The sequence below is a fragment of the Epinephelus moara genome, chromosome 19 (assembly GCF_006386435.1).
Source record: "Epinephelus moara isolate mb chromosome 19, YSFRI_EMoa_1.0, whole genome shotgun sequence".
Taxonomy (NCBI): Eukaryota; Metazoa; Chordata; class Actinopteri; order Perciformes; family Serranidae; genus Epinephelus; species Epinephelus moara.
The window spans coordinates 5914078-5927414 of record NC_065524.1 but is presented as its reverse complement, the minus strand read 5'-3'; the positions used below and the strand labels follow the sequence as shown (position 1 = coordinate 5927414).

Genomic DNA, 13337 nt, shown 5'->3' with positions numbered 1-13337 from the left:
TATATATATATATATAATTATTATTATTATTATTATTTTTTTTTTTTAATTTTACCAGCCTTGGTGTGTGTAGAGGAGCTGAGCTCTGTCCTCGGTGAAACACCAACCCGTAAATGATGCCCAAATACAGTGCACAGTTATTTTTATTTTTATAAATGGCATTCGCATTTTGGCAAATTCCATGATATTCTGCATTTTACTTACACCATTCTGTTTGCATTTTCAGCATTGTGGAAAGCAGAAGGCCCTACAAAGCTTGTTAAAACATTGAAACTGATTTTTTGAAAATATATGTACACCTTAAAAACAGCTTTTAAAACAATGACACAGCTTTTTAAAAACACTGAAGTGTTGAAACACAGCTTTTAAAATTAAGTATTGCAAGAGCATTAAGGGGGAGAGGGGGTTACTGTAGGTTGTAAACTTAGCTTGCACACTGTGCTTGTAAATGATTTTTCCGGTTCACACATATCTATTTTTATGGGCAAATGCGAGTAAAATACGTGCACTGTAGAACCCTGAAGGCAGGGCTGTGCGATATGGAGAAAATTGGAAATCCTGATATTTTTGACCAAATACCTCAATACTGATATTGTGATGGTATTGTACGGTTGACTATTGGTGCTTTCCCAAATTATTTGCACAATGAGATTTTTCCTAAACGATTACCAGTAATGTGGATATGATGACTATGTGGGTAAAGAACAGCTAGAACAATCTGGTTAGCTCAGAAAATTACATCACTGTGATGCAGCCTTTAAAACCAGGACAAGACATTACTTAGGATATTACTATAACCAATATCTCAGACCAAATCTAGTCTCGTGTGACGATATCAATATAATATTTATATGTCGCCAAACCCTAACTGAAGGTGTTGGTACAGTGAAGGTTTCAATACAAACTGGGAGTGAATGAATGAAGTCAACTGCTTAAGTCTGCACATGTAAAGCATCACATCCTGTTCACAATAACCCAGTTTCTTACTGAGTTAATGAGAAACCCAGTTAAGTTAGTTATGATGTTGTTGTCCAACTGAAGACAGCTTTAAACAGTCTGCATGAAATGACCACACAGTTAAGACTGAAATGCTGTAAGACTGAATACTGAACTGTTTTAAGGGAAACTGGGTTAATACAAAGATACTGTATGCGCTATTTTGGAGAAACTTACTGCAAACCGGAGAAGAAGGCAAGACTTTCCAACACCAGAGTCACCAATCAGGAGCAGCTTGAATAAATAGTCACTGTGAGGGAAAGGTAAAAAAAGAAAAGTTTAGTTAAAGGATATTCATAAATTGTTTACCAAGAAAGTGGGTTATAGATGACCCATTACACTACATAAATGGGTGTGGAAGTAAAGCCCTGGGAAGACACGTCTGATTCAAGATCTCACACTGCTCATTCTTGGCAGTGATGGGTCATGTACTACTTAAACCTTCTAGCTCTTTGATTTAATGATTTCAGTAAGATGATGCAAGACAATCACCAATGATTAGATTAAACTATGCTCATCAGCATGAGTGTCATTACATCATTTGAAAGCGTGCCTGAAAGGTCTGCATTTTACAAGAAAAGGAAACACTCAGGACAATGAATCCTGCTGAGCTCAGGCACATTTTCTGAAGGCAGCGCAGGAAGCCGCGTGATCATGTGATTGGACATCGAAGCCAGCTGAAAGGACCAGGGACAACAGATTAGAGACACATGTTGTTATCTCTTGTCTCCAGTCTGATCTGTGTTTATTGAGCCTATGTTACAGCTCAATAGTTCATTTTACTATACTACTGAACAAGAACTTCACCTAGATTTTAACCCTTGAATTTCATTAGTGCTTATTGAATCCTAAACAATTACAAACTGGCGCTCTTTAAGGACTAGCACCAAGTGATACATTTAGTTTTTGTTTGTCTAGGCACTAAGGAAAGTTTCATTAGATTTCCAAGCACACAAGTCTGGTTAAGGCCGTGCCCCATGAACCGCAGGTTTTCTTCTCTGCCCAGATCACTAACACCTGTTTGCTGTCAGCCCAACCCCTCTCTCTCTCTCTCTCTCTCTCTCTCTCTCTCAAAAAGATGCACTCGACACACACACACACACACACACACTACGCTCTATGCTATACTCTTTTAATACCAATCATCATTCTCAACCCAGTCGTGTGTTTTTCTCCAAGAATGTTCTTTTGAATTTGAACTCATATGTTGTTTTAGGATTGACATATCATCAGTGAAGTAAGCAAGCATGCCTGCGTCTATCCTTGTGTGGTGCACTCCACTCACATACCCGAGACTGTGAGACAGACACACTCTGGGCAACCCAGGCAAAGAAGCCCATTAGTACAATGAATGAAAAAAGAATGGACAGATTATTATTGAATCATATTTAGGGATGCACAACAATATTGGCACGTCATCGGTATTGAAAATTCACAACACGTGACAAAATGAAAAGACGCATTTCTTCCTCTGCCTCTCTCCACTAGGGTTACCTATCTGGCTGTCACCACTCCCTCCTTGTCTTGAATTTGGCACTGCAGCTGCATGAAGGAGCCTCTCTGTCTCCACATTCTGTGTGCCATTCACATCCTCCTCCTCTTCATCATCATCATCCACTTGAATATTACTATCTGACCTACTGAACGTGACCTATCAGAGTTATGAAATGATTCTGTGCACCCCGTTCCTCTGTCTTATCACAGCTGTGTTCCACCGCCACATTTTCTTCACCAAGCCTTGGTCAAACAGCTCTCTTAAGGCTTCTGACAGATGCGAAAAATGCAGAAAATTGAACCTGTTCAAGGCAAAGGCCTTTAGTTTGCACAATGAATGAATATTTCCTCCATTGAAAAGCATTCTATTTCATGACTCAATCTGCTGGTGGGCCATCACGATCAGAGTATGCATGCATAATATGATGTTCATTCCACTACAGAGGACACTTGATGATCGCTAAAATTAAGTGGGGAAAAAGTGGATATAAATCGATATCGGTATGGGTTATCAGTCAAATGAGATGTTACATATCGGCATATCGGCTTTTGGCAAAAGATCCAATATTGTGCATCCCTGATCATATTATTCAACAACAGCAACCAAATCAAACTGTATGACATTAATTTACAGGTTTGATAAACTGCATGAAGTGACTTGTGAATATTAATTGTGTTTTAAAAAATAAATATTTTTCTGTTAAATAAACACATCACCTGTTTTGACCCCATCCCTAAAAGATCTGAAATCAAGAATCCTTATGCCCGGTTCAAACATGCTAGACTTTCTGTTGGAACGACAAGAGGTGTCCCAGATGTGGCTTCAGTTGTTGTTAAGTATGACACACGATGAAACAATGAATCATTGCATACAACACTGATTGCCGTTCACGATCCATGCCGACACTGTACGTTGCCGCGTCGGGCTATCATCGGGCTGATATCGTGTAGTGTGAGCCAGGCATTAGGATCAGAATCGATAAGCAGAATCAGAATCCTTAAAATCCAAACGATACCCCACCCTAAATATAACACTGCCTGTTGGTTTGGCATGCTCTTGACAGCATTTGGACTGTAATTTTGTCTTTTCATTTGGACAGAAATGAATTTTTAAACAGTGTCTGAGTGGATGGGATTCATTTATTTTTTGAGGGAGAATGAAGAAGGAAAAACCCTGTTTTCAAAAATACTCATGTAGGCCTACATGTGGACTAGGCCATAAAGTATTTTCAGTGTAGTTTGCTGTGGGATGTGACTGATGCTCAGGTTTCATTAACAAAAAGCATTGTTAAGGCATAGGACAACTTGCGTACTAAAGGCAGGGCGTTCTACTATTACACTGAGATTATCCAGCTCAATGACCACCTTCACACTGTCATGCAACAAGGTGGGTCTCCACAATCTGCGGCTACCATTCAAGTCTAAACTACACCCTGCATCACTAACAATTACACACTTGTTTAAAATTAGGCAATATTATGGTAATCCTTCACTTCCCTAGAACACACGCAGCAATATCAAAGTGTGCAGCTATACACACTTCAAATAGACTGCTTAGCCTGTCTAATCTTTGGTTTGTCACTGACCCACTAATGTTCCGCCATTTTTCTGTTTCTTCCTTTTCCTACTGATTCTCTGCAGCACCACACTCCCAAAAAGTCAAAGCAGAGATCCACTGCCCTGGTAAAATAATAAATAGGTCTCTTTTCTTTCAATTTCAAGGACTTCTCCTGCATGTAACATCCCCAGGTGTGAAACCCCAAGTAAGGCCATGGACTGCCTGAGTTGTAGCAGAGGAGAATAGGCTACTTCTTGGTTTAAGAAGGATGCTGCTGTCCTGGTCACAAATAAATCCCAGCAAAGAAACTTGGTATGTCTTATTCATATGCAGCCTAATGCTTAAAAAGCAGGTTGAGATATTGGTAACAACTCAAAACTAACAGTCTAAGTATTGTAGTAAAAGTAGCACTTAGCAGTGAACCTACTAATACTGCACCAATAGTAGAGGAAAAGCAATATTTTACAACTTAATTCTGACACATTAGCTGAGCATGTTAGTCTGAGTATTATCGAGCCTCCCAGGAATGTCCCAGTTCCTCCATCTCAATGTAATAAAGTTTAGTAAATCCCTCTTCATTAAGCCTTGCTGTGGACAATGCTCGGCTGACCTTTCACCACTCAACACAACACCAAGATGACCAAAAACAAGACTTTGAAAAAATCTGGGGGCTACCTTGCTAGTTACAACAGGTTTCTCTGAACTAAAAACCTGCCAATTCCACCATTAATCTCCTAACTCTCGCCTATTCACTGTGGTATCCATTTCAAACAGAAAAGTTGAAAAGAAATTCCTGCAGGGCCTGTAAGTGATTTATTTTTCATTTAAATGAGAAGTTTTGTATTCAACATACTGAATTTTACTCTAAACCAAAATTTGGTCTAAATATGCCTCCTTTTTTAGTTGTGATTCTGATTAGACCTTGCCTTGGAGTATGTAAGAAGGTGAATCATGAATACATGATTAGGCAGTCCGCAGATTAAAATGGGGATTGAATACCACTACTTAGAGTAATAACAAGATAAAAAGGATTACACAGTAACAGCTTGCCAAACAAGGAAAACTACTCCAAAAATTCTACAGTCCACTCATGTCTACACGTATTAATGTAAAACCAAAGACAGCTGAAGTAACTGATTGCTCAAGGCTGCTGTGGTGAAATAGAGGGCTTGTCCTATAGCATGTGACCTACACATGACTGAGACGTTGCTTCAGCATTACTAGACCATATGACTGACAACTGAGTCATGCTCAAGACCAGGTACAGCGTAAACCCAATTAACTGGACGTAAACAACAGATGACTGCCGCTACAGTATATGTTTGCTAATAGCAGCAAGGAAATAAGTAGGCTATTACAATGACACGCAGACTTAAGTATAACCATCAGCAACTTATGACGTTTCTCAAAAATGTAATCAAGGAAACCCTCACTGTCGAGTCGTTTTCATGATGATTTTGTGAATTCAATTAGCTGATCCTAGCTACGTGATGTCATCGGTAATAGTGTTGGGTTAAGATATCAAAACGAAAACAACTGTTAGCGCAAAGACAGAGGGATTCGCGGTACAGTTACCGATAGCAGTCAAAATTCTTCAATGCGCCTTTGACCTGTATTTTACATCAGTGTTACATCTCAGCGTGAAACGCAGCGAATCGAAACCAGTTACTAAAGCTACTGCCGCTGGCCCAACAGCTGGCTATCAAATGTTGACAAGCATATAAGGAGCACTTTGTTTGTTACAAATATCTCAGTTACTGATCGACTATTACGTGTTAACACCAACATTTTGCTGATAATCCCTGGGAAATGTTCACAGTATCCCAGACACACACAGGTGAACATTAAGGCTATTGTCAGCTGATGTTAGCCGCTAACTTACTTGATTTCAAGTTATTTGTAAACGCTAACTTACTTGTTAGCATACAGATACCATTAGCTAGCTAGCCAGAATGTAACTCAGCATTCTTAAGTGCGATACTTACTATTCGGGATTCATTGTTGACTCGTTCTATAGTGTATCCCCCCTCGTGAAACGTCTCCCTTTGCTTGTCTGTAGATAAACAGCAGTGTTTAGTGATGAAAACGGGAGCGGTGGCTAGCTTACACTACTCCCAAAGCCACGACCGGCTAGCTGTTTCTCTGTAAAAATCCAAAATGGCTGCAACTCCAACCAGGAAACAGCTAACATTAGCCAGCTGGTTAGCCAAGTCAAGAATAACACAAAATACGCGACTTAGTTTTTCGGATACCCTGTCTTTGAAATCAGACTGTTAAAGCGAATAAACAGGAGATGCGTGTGGATATCTGGATTACCCTCTCACTGAGTGAATGTCGTTACCGCAACAACGACCTGTCAAGCCCGGAGAGGGATTACGTCATTTAGTGAAACGTGGCAAAGAGGAGTCAGCTCGTGCCCCGTGTCAAACTACACATTATACACAACTTCCGGACAAAAATTTCAACATAAACCTCACCGACGTGTATTTTGTAGGCTCTACATTATGATTCTGCTCAACATTGATGGCAAAAGCATTATTTCCGATAATATCCCTAGCTTGACACTCATCAGCCCTCAGCTGGTTAGTTCACCATTCAGTTCCACGGTGCAGTTTGGTTTCCTGTTCATTCCATCCCACACTGACATTTTCAGTGACCCTCAGTCCCCAACATTGTTTACTAGTGAAAAGAAAATGTCATCTTTTAATTGATCTATATAATGTAATACAATCAAACCCGCTTACACTGATCCAGAAACTTATGTCCTAAATTAATGTGTCATGAGTCATGATTGTGTCATCACTGGTTAGGAAATAGGTGTGAATGGGAAGACTGCTCATGTCAGCACCTGTACACAGGGAGGCTACAAATAATACAAGTTAATAGTTCCTGCATATTTTCCGTAATGGCACACGAAAAGAATCAGTGTGTGACTCATTTACATTCAGTTTCAGTAAGAATTAACTGAGGAGAGGAGAGGAGAGGAGAGGAGAGAGAGTGATCTCTAAATCCTGAACCAATTCAACATGAGTTTGTGAACCTTGTTTCCAAAAACTCGCTTCAGGGACCAGCCCATATTCCCTCAGCACTGCAAATAAAGTAAAAATAGTTGCAAGTATTTATTAGTCAAGAAGTGACCTGCCCCTGGATGATGAGATGTCTGAGGGAAATTTCAAAACCCACTTTAAGAGGATGCATGTGGAGAATTTTGAGGAACACAAACAAAAGTTCCATGCAAGAAATAACATCTTGAGGGGCTGGGGATGCTTAAAAACCTTACAGAACGTGCTAAAGTGTGTTATCTGATATGATTGTTGTGCTTGTGTGTGCCAGGGGGGCTCGATAGTGACCCATTGCAGCCCTCAGGACATCTCACCTAGATATACAAGATTTGGCAGCACATGTATCACCTATAGACTTCAAAATTTTTTTGTCTGGGCCATATTCTAAACTTAACAGGAAGTCGGACAACTTCATTTTAGTGTGGAAATGTATGCTCAAACCAGGCTCCATATTTTTATAAACTTCTCCTAGCAGATAAACTTGATCCACCTAAATGTTGTTCAGTGTAAACTCAAAACCTTCATGATGCCAAATTGCAAATCTTTTGCTTCTCCGTCAAACAGCGATGTCATGGCAGCCTGGCAAATTTCAATGTTTAAAGACAACACAGGAAGACATTGTAGCTTGATGTTACATTGTCCAATTGGTCCAAAATTTCAAAGGCTGGATAAGAGTCCAGGTCTGAAGACATCTACAGATACTTGATATACTTATAGCATCACCTACTGACAACAGGAAGTCAGCCTTATGTGACAAAAATCACACAATTTACATGAAATTTATATGGAGTGGTCTACACAATATACTATACAGCAACATGATGTATGTGTGTGTGTCCTACAATTTGCAGTAGGTCATTCCAATCTTTCTACATTGACTGCTACTTTCTTACTCACATGGGCTGAATTTCAAGGAGGCTACATCATCGAATCCCGAACAGGACTGTTCCAATGTCAAGGATCCTCTAAATTCTACCGAGTCCTTCCTTAAGAGAATTTTCAAATATGCACGTTATTATTAACATCTATAGTGTATCCTTAGCCTCCATGAAGTATCCACAATTCTTTGCACACAAGTTGCTGCAATTGAATGCAGGGCCTCTTCAATAACACACCTGGGAACTAACTTGCCTGTACCAATGTGTGTTCGCTGACTGCTAGGAAGGAGACTTGGAAGGACCCGTCCAACCCAGGATGCATCAACTGTAGGTGAAAAGGGCAAAAAAAAAAAAAAAAGCTAAAAGTTATCATGGAACTACCCCTGCTGATTACTTACATTGAGCCAATTATTTTACATACAAATTTTCCAGAAATTTTATGTTTAAATATGCAAATGAGGCACTATCTAATAAATATGCATTGCTTTGCATATATTTCAAAAGCAGTAACCTGAACACTGGATAAAGTCAACGTTCAAATTCTTATTTTATTATGTTGACATAGTACAGTCAAAGTTTTTAAGAGGGGATTTTTTTTAAATGTTATTTGTCAAATGTGAGCAGCTTCTGGATACAGTGGAAACAGAATTAGTTACTTTAAATTGACTGTTCAACATAAACAAGTTGTCCCTGAATGAAAATAAAACTAAATACTTAGACATTGAAAAAAACAATGATAAAGCACAAATTATGATAGATAATATTGACATACAGACATCCTTAACTTTAATTCATTACAAATATTGTATCGTTCTTTCATACTTTCATACATTACTTACTGTGTGGAGGTTTGGGGAAAAACATATAGAGCAATCACAAATATGATTTCTTGCTGCAAAAGAGAGCCATCAGAATCATAAATAAATTTTTTTTTGGGATGTGTCTTTTTATCACTACATAAATCAGAAAAAACTGTCAAGTACCATAAAAAACACTTTCGTAAAAGAAACGTCAGAATCCAGGCAAGAATAAACCAGGAAAGCTTGGTGTACCTAAGTGCTACTGAGGTGGAGATTTCTAGCTCAGAGTACCAGAAAAAAAAAAAGTAAAATTCCATACACAGCATGCATACATGGGGCGGCTGTGGCTCAGGAGGTAGAGCGGGTCATCAACTCTACGGAATCCCAGGCTCCTCCAGTCCACATGTCAGAGTATGAGCCAAATACTGAACCCCAAATGTAAATGCACAAAAATGGTTCACTGAGTATCAGGGGTCACCCTGTATGGTAGCCTCAGCCACCAGTGTTATGTGTTATGTGTTATGTGTTAGTTATGTGTGTGTGAGAATGTGTGAATGTGGCATGTAGTGTAAAAGCGTTGAGTGGTCAGAGGACAAGTAAGGTGCTATACTGTACAAATACAAGTCCATTTACAATTCTAGACCAAAAATAAAACACAACAGGTGAATAGCAAAAAAAATCCATAAAAACTATACACTTTTTGCAAACATTTCCACAACAGCAAACCAAACATTTTCTTTCCACAAGTCTGAAAGAGGTCATGTTAAGGACACAAAATGGCCCAACATCTCAAAACTTTGACCGGTGCATAAAAAAATATGTTTTCACTTGTAGTGTCTCCCCTTCACCCAAACTGGAGTCGATGCCAGAGACTTTGAAATCATGAAGCAGTCCGACTTGACTGACCTGTCAGTGCAGCAGCCTTTCCAGTTTCCTCTAAATGGCCATACCAGACAAAGAACACAGCATAACAAACACAGAGACTGAAACCAACATTCCAAACAATCTGCTTTATTCAGTGACTTTGATTGAATTACATTATAGTGAAAAGTCTGAGGTTGTAAAGGCTTTTTTTTTTAGAGATTAAGGCCATGTCCATGTTCTATTTGTCCAATTTTTGTCTCTATGGACTACAGCGTATCTTAGAAAGACAGTAGTCTGAATTCAAACAGAGTGACAGAGACAACTATAGTGCACAGATTCTGGAAAGAGGTGTTATGGTGGATCCTTTTTCTATACTGTGAGCACTACATCCATCTTCACTGAACTGTGGTGGAGGCAGGAAATCTCACAGACAGAACTAACTGGAATTTGAGTGAACTGAGCCTTTAACTAGTTAGAACACAGAACAATTCAATCAGTGAGAACAGATCAACAGTGTGTTCTGTTGCACATGTGGACAGTCGCCACCTGTCCTGTTAAAGCAGTCTGATAAGAAGAAGGTAAATCATGAATCCCTGTGAGGAAATCAGGTTCACCTAATTCAGATGATAGTGCAAGAAGTCATATCCTACAGTACAGTACATGGTGCTAACTGATCAGAGGTCAGACTGACTGACTGAGCTGTTCATGTCCTCAAACACAGATTGAACTGTCTGACATCACAGGAGTGCGTCTCCACAATAATCATCCATTTTTAAAAAAGCTATTAGAGAGTGTTTAATTCGTGAGTGGTGTATTACAGGTCCAGTGTGTAGGCTTCAGGGTGATATATTGGCAGAAATGGAACATCATATAATAAGTACGTTTTCTTAAGTGTGTAATTGCCTGAAAATAACAATTGTGTTTTTTGCTGCCTTAGAATGAACCGTTTATATCTACGATGAACCTACGAGCAGGTCCTCATCTACAGACATTGCCATGTTGCACCACCATATTTCTACAGTAGCACAGAACGGACAAACCAAACACTCAGTACATTGACATGACATCAGGGAAAACAGATTAACTGTGTTAGTCCGACTAAAACTGGACTTTTGAAATACGTGTAAACACGTTATTCCGACTGAAATCATACTAAATCGAATTTCTCAAAGTTGGACTAACACACCCAGATAATGCCACTGGGAGTCGAATCGCTCCTGCATGTATACAGTCAGTCAAACCCAAACTGGCCTAGGCGCTCTACACATGCTCCACAGTTTTCACCCCGGGCTTCGACCTGGAAGTCGAATAGCGTTAAATACAGAAGAAGTAGCCTGTGACAACACGGTGAAATTTACATCCAGAATTGTGCCTTTTTGGATGGACAAAGAGACACAGTTCATGCTGTGTTAGCTAAAAGAGTTTAATATTTTAATATACATTGATGGGAGCAGAACACAGAATGGTCACCTGTTCAAAAAAAGTGTCGGAACAGCTGGATGATGCTAGATTGATTGTTTGGTCTGTGACATGATAGGTCAATCGAAAAAAAAAAAGGTCCAATACTAACAAGCTGAAAGAGGCATATCGCCACCTATTGTAGCGGGTTCGGACATACTTTGGTCAATAAATCAATCTCCCTCCTGTGCTTGTATACTGGGACAAGGACAGTAGTCCAATTAAATGACACAGTCAAGCTCTAACCGTACAGTAGCTTCACTTAAAGGAGCTATATGTAAGAAATCTAAAGCAAATAGTCGTAAAATCCTCCTAATATGTCACAGAGACTAAGGAATAATGTTAATATAACATACTGATCTCACCGACAACAATAGTACAGCCAGAATATTCGCATTTAAAAAATTTTTTTACGGTCTGCAAATCATGTTTATGTTTTGAATTTGTGTTTTGGCCTGTTGCGCCACCCACCGCCGTCTACCAGTCACGCAGTCAGTAGAGTCTCAGCATCAGTTACAGTTACGACTGAGCTACAGCAGCACGGCAAGCAGCATTAGCAGTGTCCTGGTACATAGCATTAGCAGTCTCCTCAGCTGTATCCCGGCAGCAGCGTTAGCAGCAGAGAAGCTGGACTTGCTCCAACGGTCCACTGGAAAACCGAAGATCACGGACGCGGCGACACAGCCCTGCCACGGCAGCCGTCCGTGGGCAAACAAATCTCCAGCGTGCCGCTGTCCAGCAACCTTGAATCTGTAGGAGAGGGGGGGGCGGACACGACTCGCGGCAGTATTTTGAATTTGAGTGCAGTAGCTGTTTTGGCCACATTCTTACATACAGCGCCTTTAACTGTGCATGTAAACGTACTGACTGACTCAAGACAGGGCCAAGCAGTGTTGGGGAAAAACACAAATTTTTAACATGAAACTGCTTTATTAAGTGTTTTTCATTGTTTGTCTGTTTGTGTTGGAGGGAAGAGACCTCTGCAGATAATTCGGTTCCGGTAAAAAAAACCTCCTGAACAATGAACACTGAAGGAATTCTAATTGGGTGAAGTTTCAGCTGGTTGCAATCTGCATCCTCACTGCCAGACGCCACTAAATCCCCCTAAATCTTTCATACTGCTCCTTTAAAAACATGAAATTGAATACAAATACAAAATGATGAACTCCTTGTTCCTATTTTTGTCTTTAAATGATCATTTTGATTCAATCACAAAAAGAATGTCAAAGGCTTTGATATGGTACTTTTTGCCCCCACAGCTCCACATGTTCCAGCTGCTGCTCTGTGGACTCTCTGACTTAATTTCTGCTTGCACGTCTGGAAAGGAAGGAAGTGTGACTGTGACACACGAGACAAACTAAAAGGTGGAATATGAAACAATTACATTTAAAGGCCTGTCTAAGACTCTGTTTGTGATTCCATTTGAAAATGTGATTGATCATTTAAAGACAGACATTACATGTGACAGAGATGGTGATCAGACAAGAGTTAGGCTCAANGCCAAGGGCTAGGGCCAAATAGCCCTTAAAACGAAGATTTTCCCGGACCACACTAGCAACCAAGGGGTACATGGAATTTTCCCACAATTAAGTGCGAACACAGGCAAAATGGCGCAATGAGCAGCCAAAGCGAGCTATAAATGTATACACGAATGTTTACACGTTTAGGTAAGCTCGTTAGCTAATGTTAGAGTTGATTAGCTCGGTTAACGTTAAATATAACAAAACGTCTATTTACAGCCAATCCATACATACCAAAAACTGGTCCATCAGCACTTGTATGCGTCGAAGATATCTTCTCCTACTTTGATTTCTGCGACTAGTGGACAGCCGCAGAAATAACACTAAAACCCAAGCAATGGACATTACAATGTTTGCAGACGGCATTTTGAATGTTCGTGATAAACACTTGTCGCCTCTGCTGACGTAGCAGCCAGCTAGCGACGTTTGATGACGTAGCAGTAATCGAGTGCTGTCCCATTTCTTAGGGGAATATCTTCACCCCTAGCCCTTGGCACTCCGTTTTGAGGGGCAAGGGCTAGACGAAGGGGAAGGGGTAGACGAAGGGGTAGGGGTAAAAATGAGAATTGGGATTGAGCCTTAATGTTGACAGTAAGCATGAGTAGAAAAAGGCACTACAGAACATTCTTGTAATCCTTCGTGCAGAGTTTGAGGAGCTTTGAGGTCCTGCATTGTCATTGACTTTATGTTTTCAGTTTAGACAATTA

General features: G+C 40.0%; 1 protein-coding gene across 1 annotated transcript in view; it reads right to left on the bottom strand.

The window, feature by feature from the left end:
• Window positions 1–6436, bottom strand: part of LOC126406458 (ras-related protein ORAB-1-like) — a 17594-nt gene extending 11158 nt beyond the window's left edge. The window contains exons 1-2 of the mRNA XM_050070748.1: window positions 6034–6436; window positions 1174–1246 (exon numbers count right to left, since the gene is read on the bottom strand). Of these exons, the coding sequence (XP_049926705.1) occupies window positions 1174–1246; window positions 6034–6047 (87 nt within the window). The 5' untranslated portion in view covers window positions 6048–6436. The remainder of the gene's footprint in view (window positions 1–1173; window positions 1247–6033) is intronic.
• Window positions 6437–13337: the final 6901 nt, after the last annotated feature.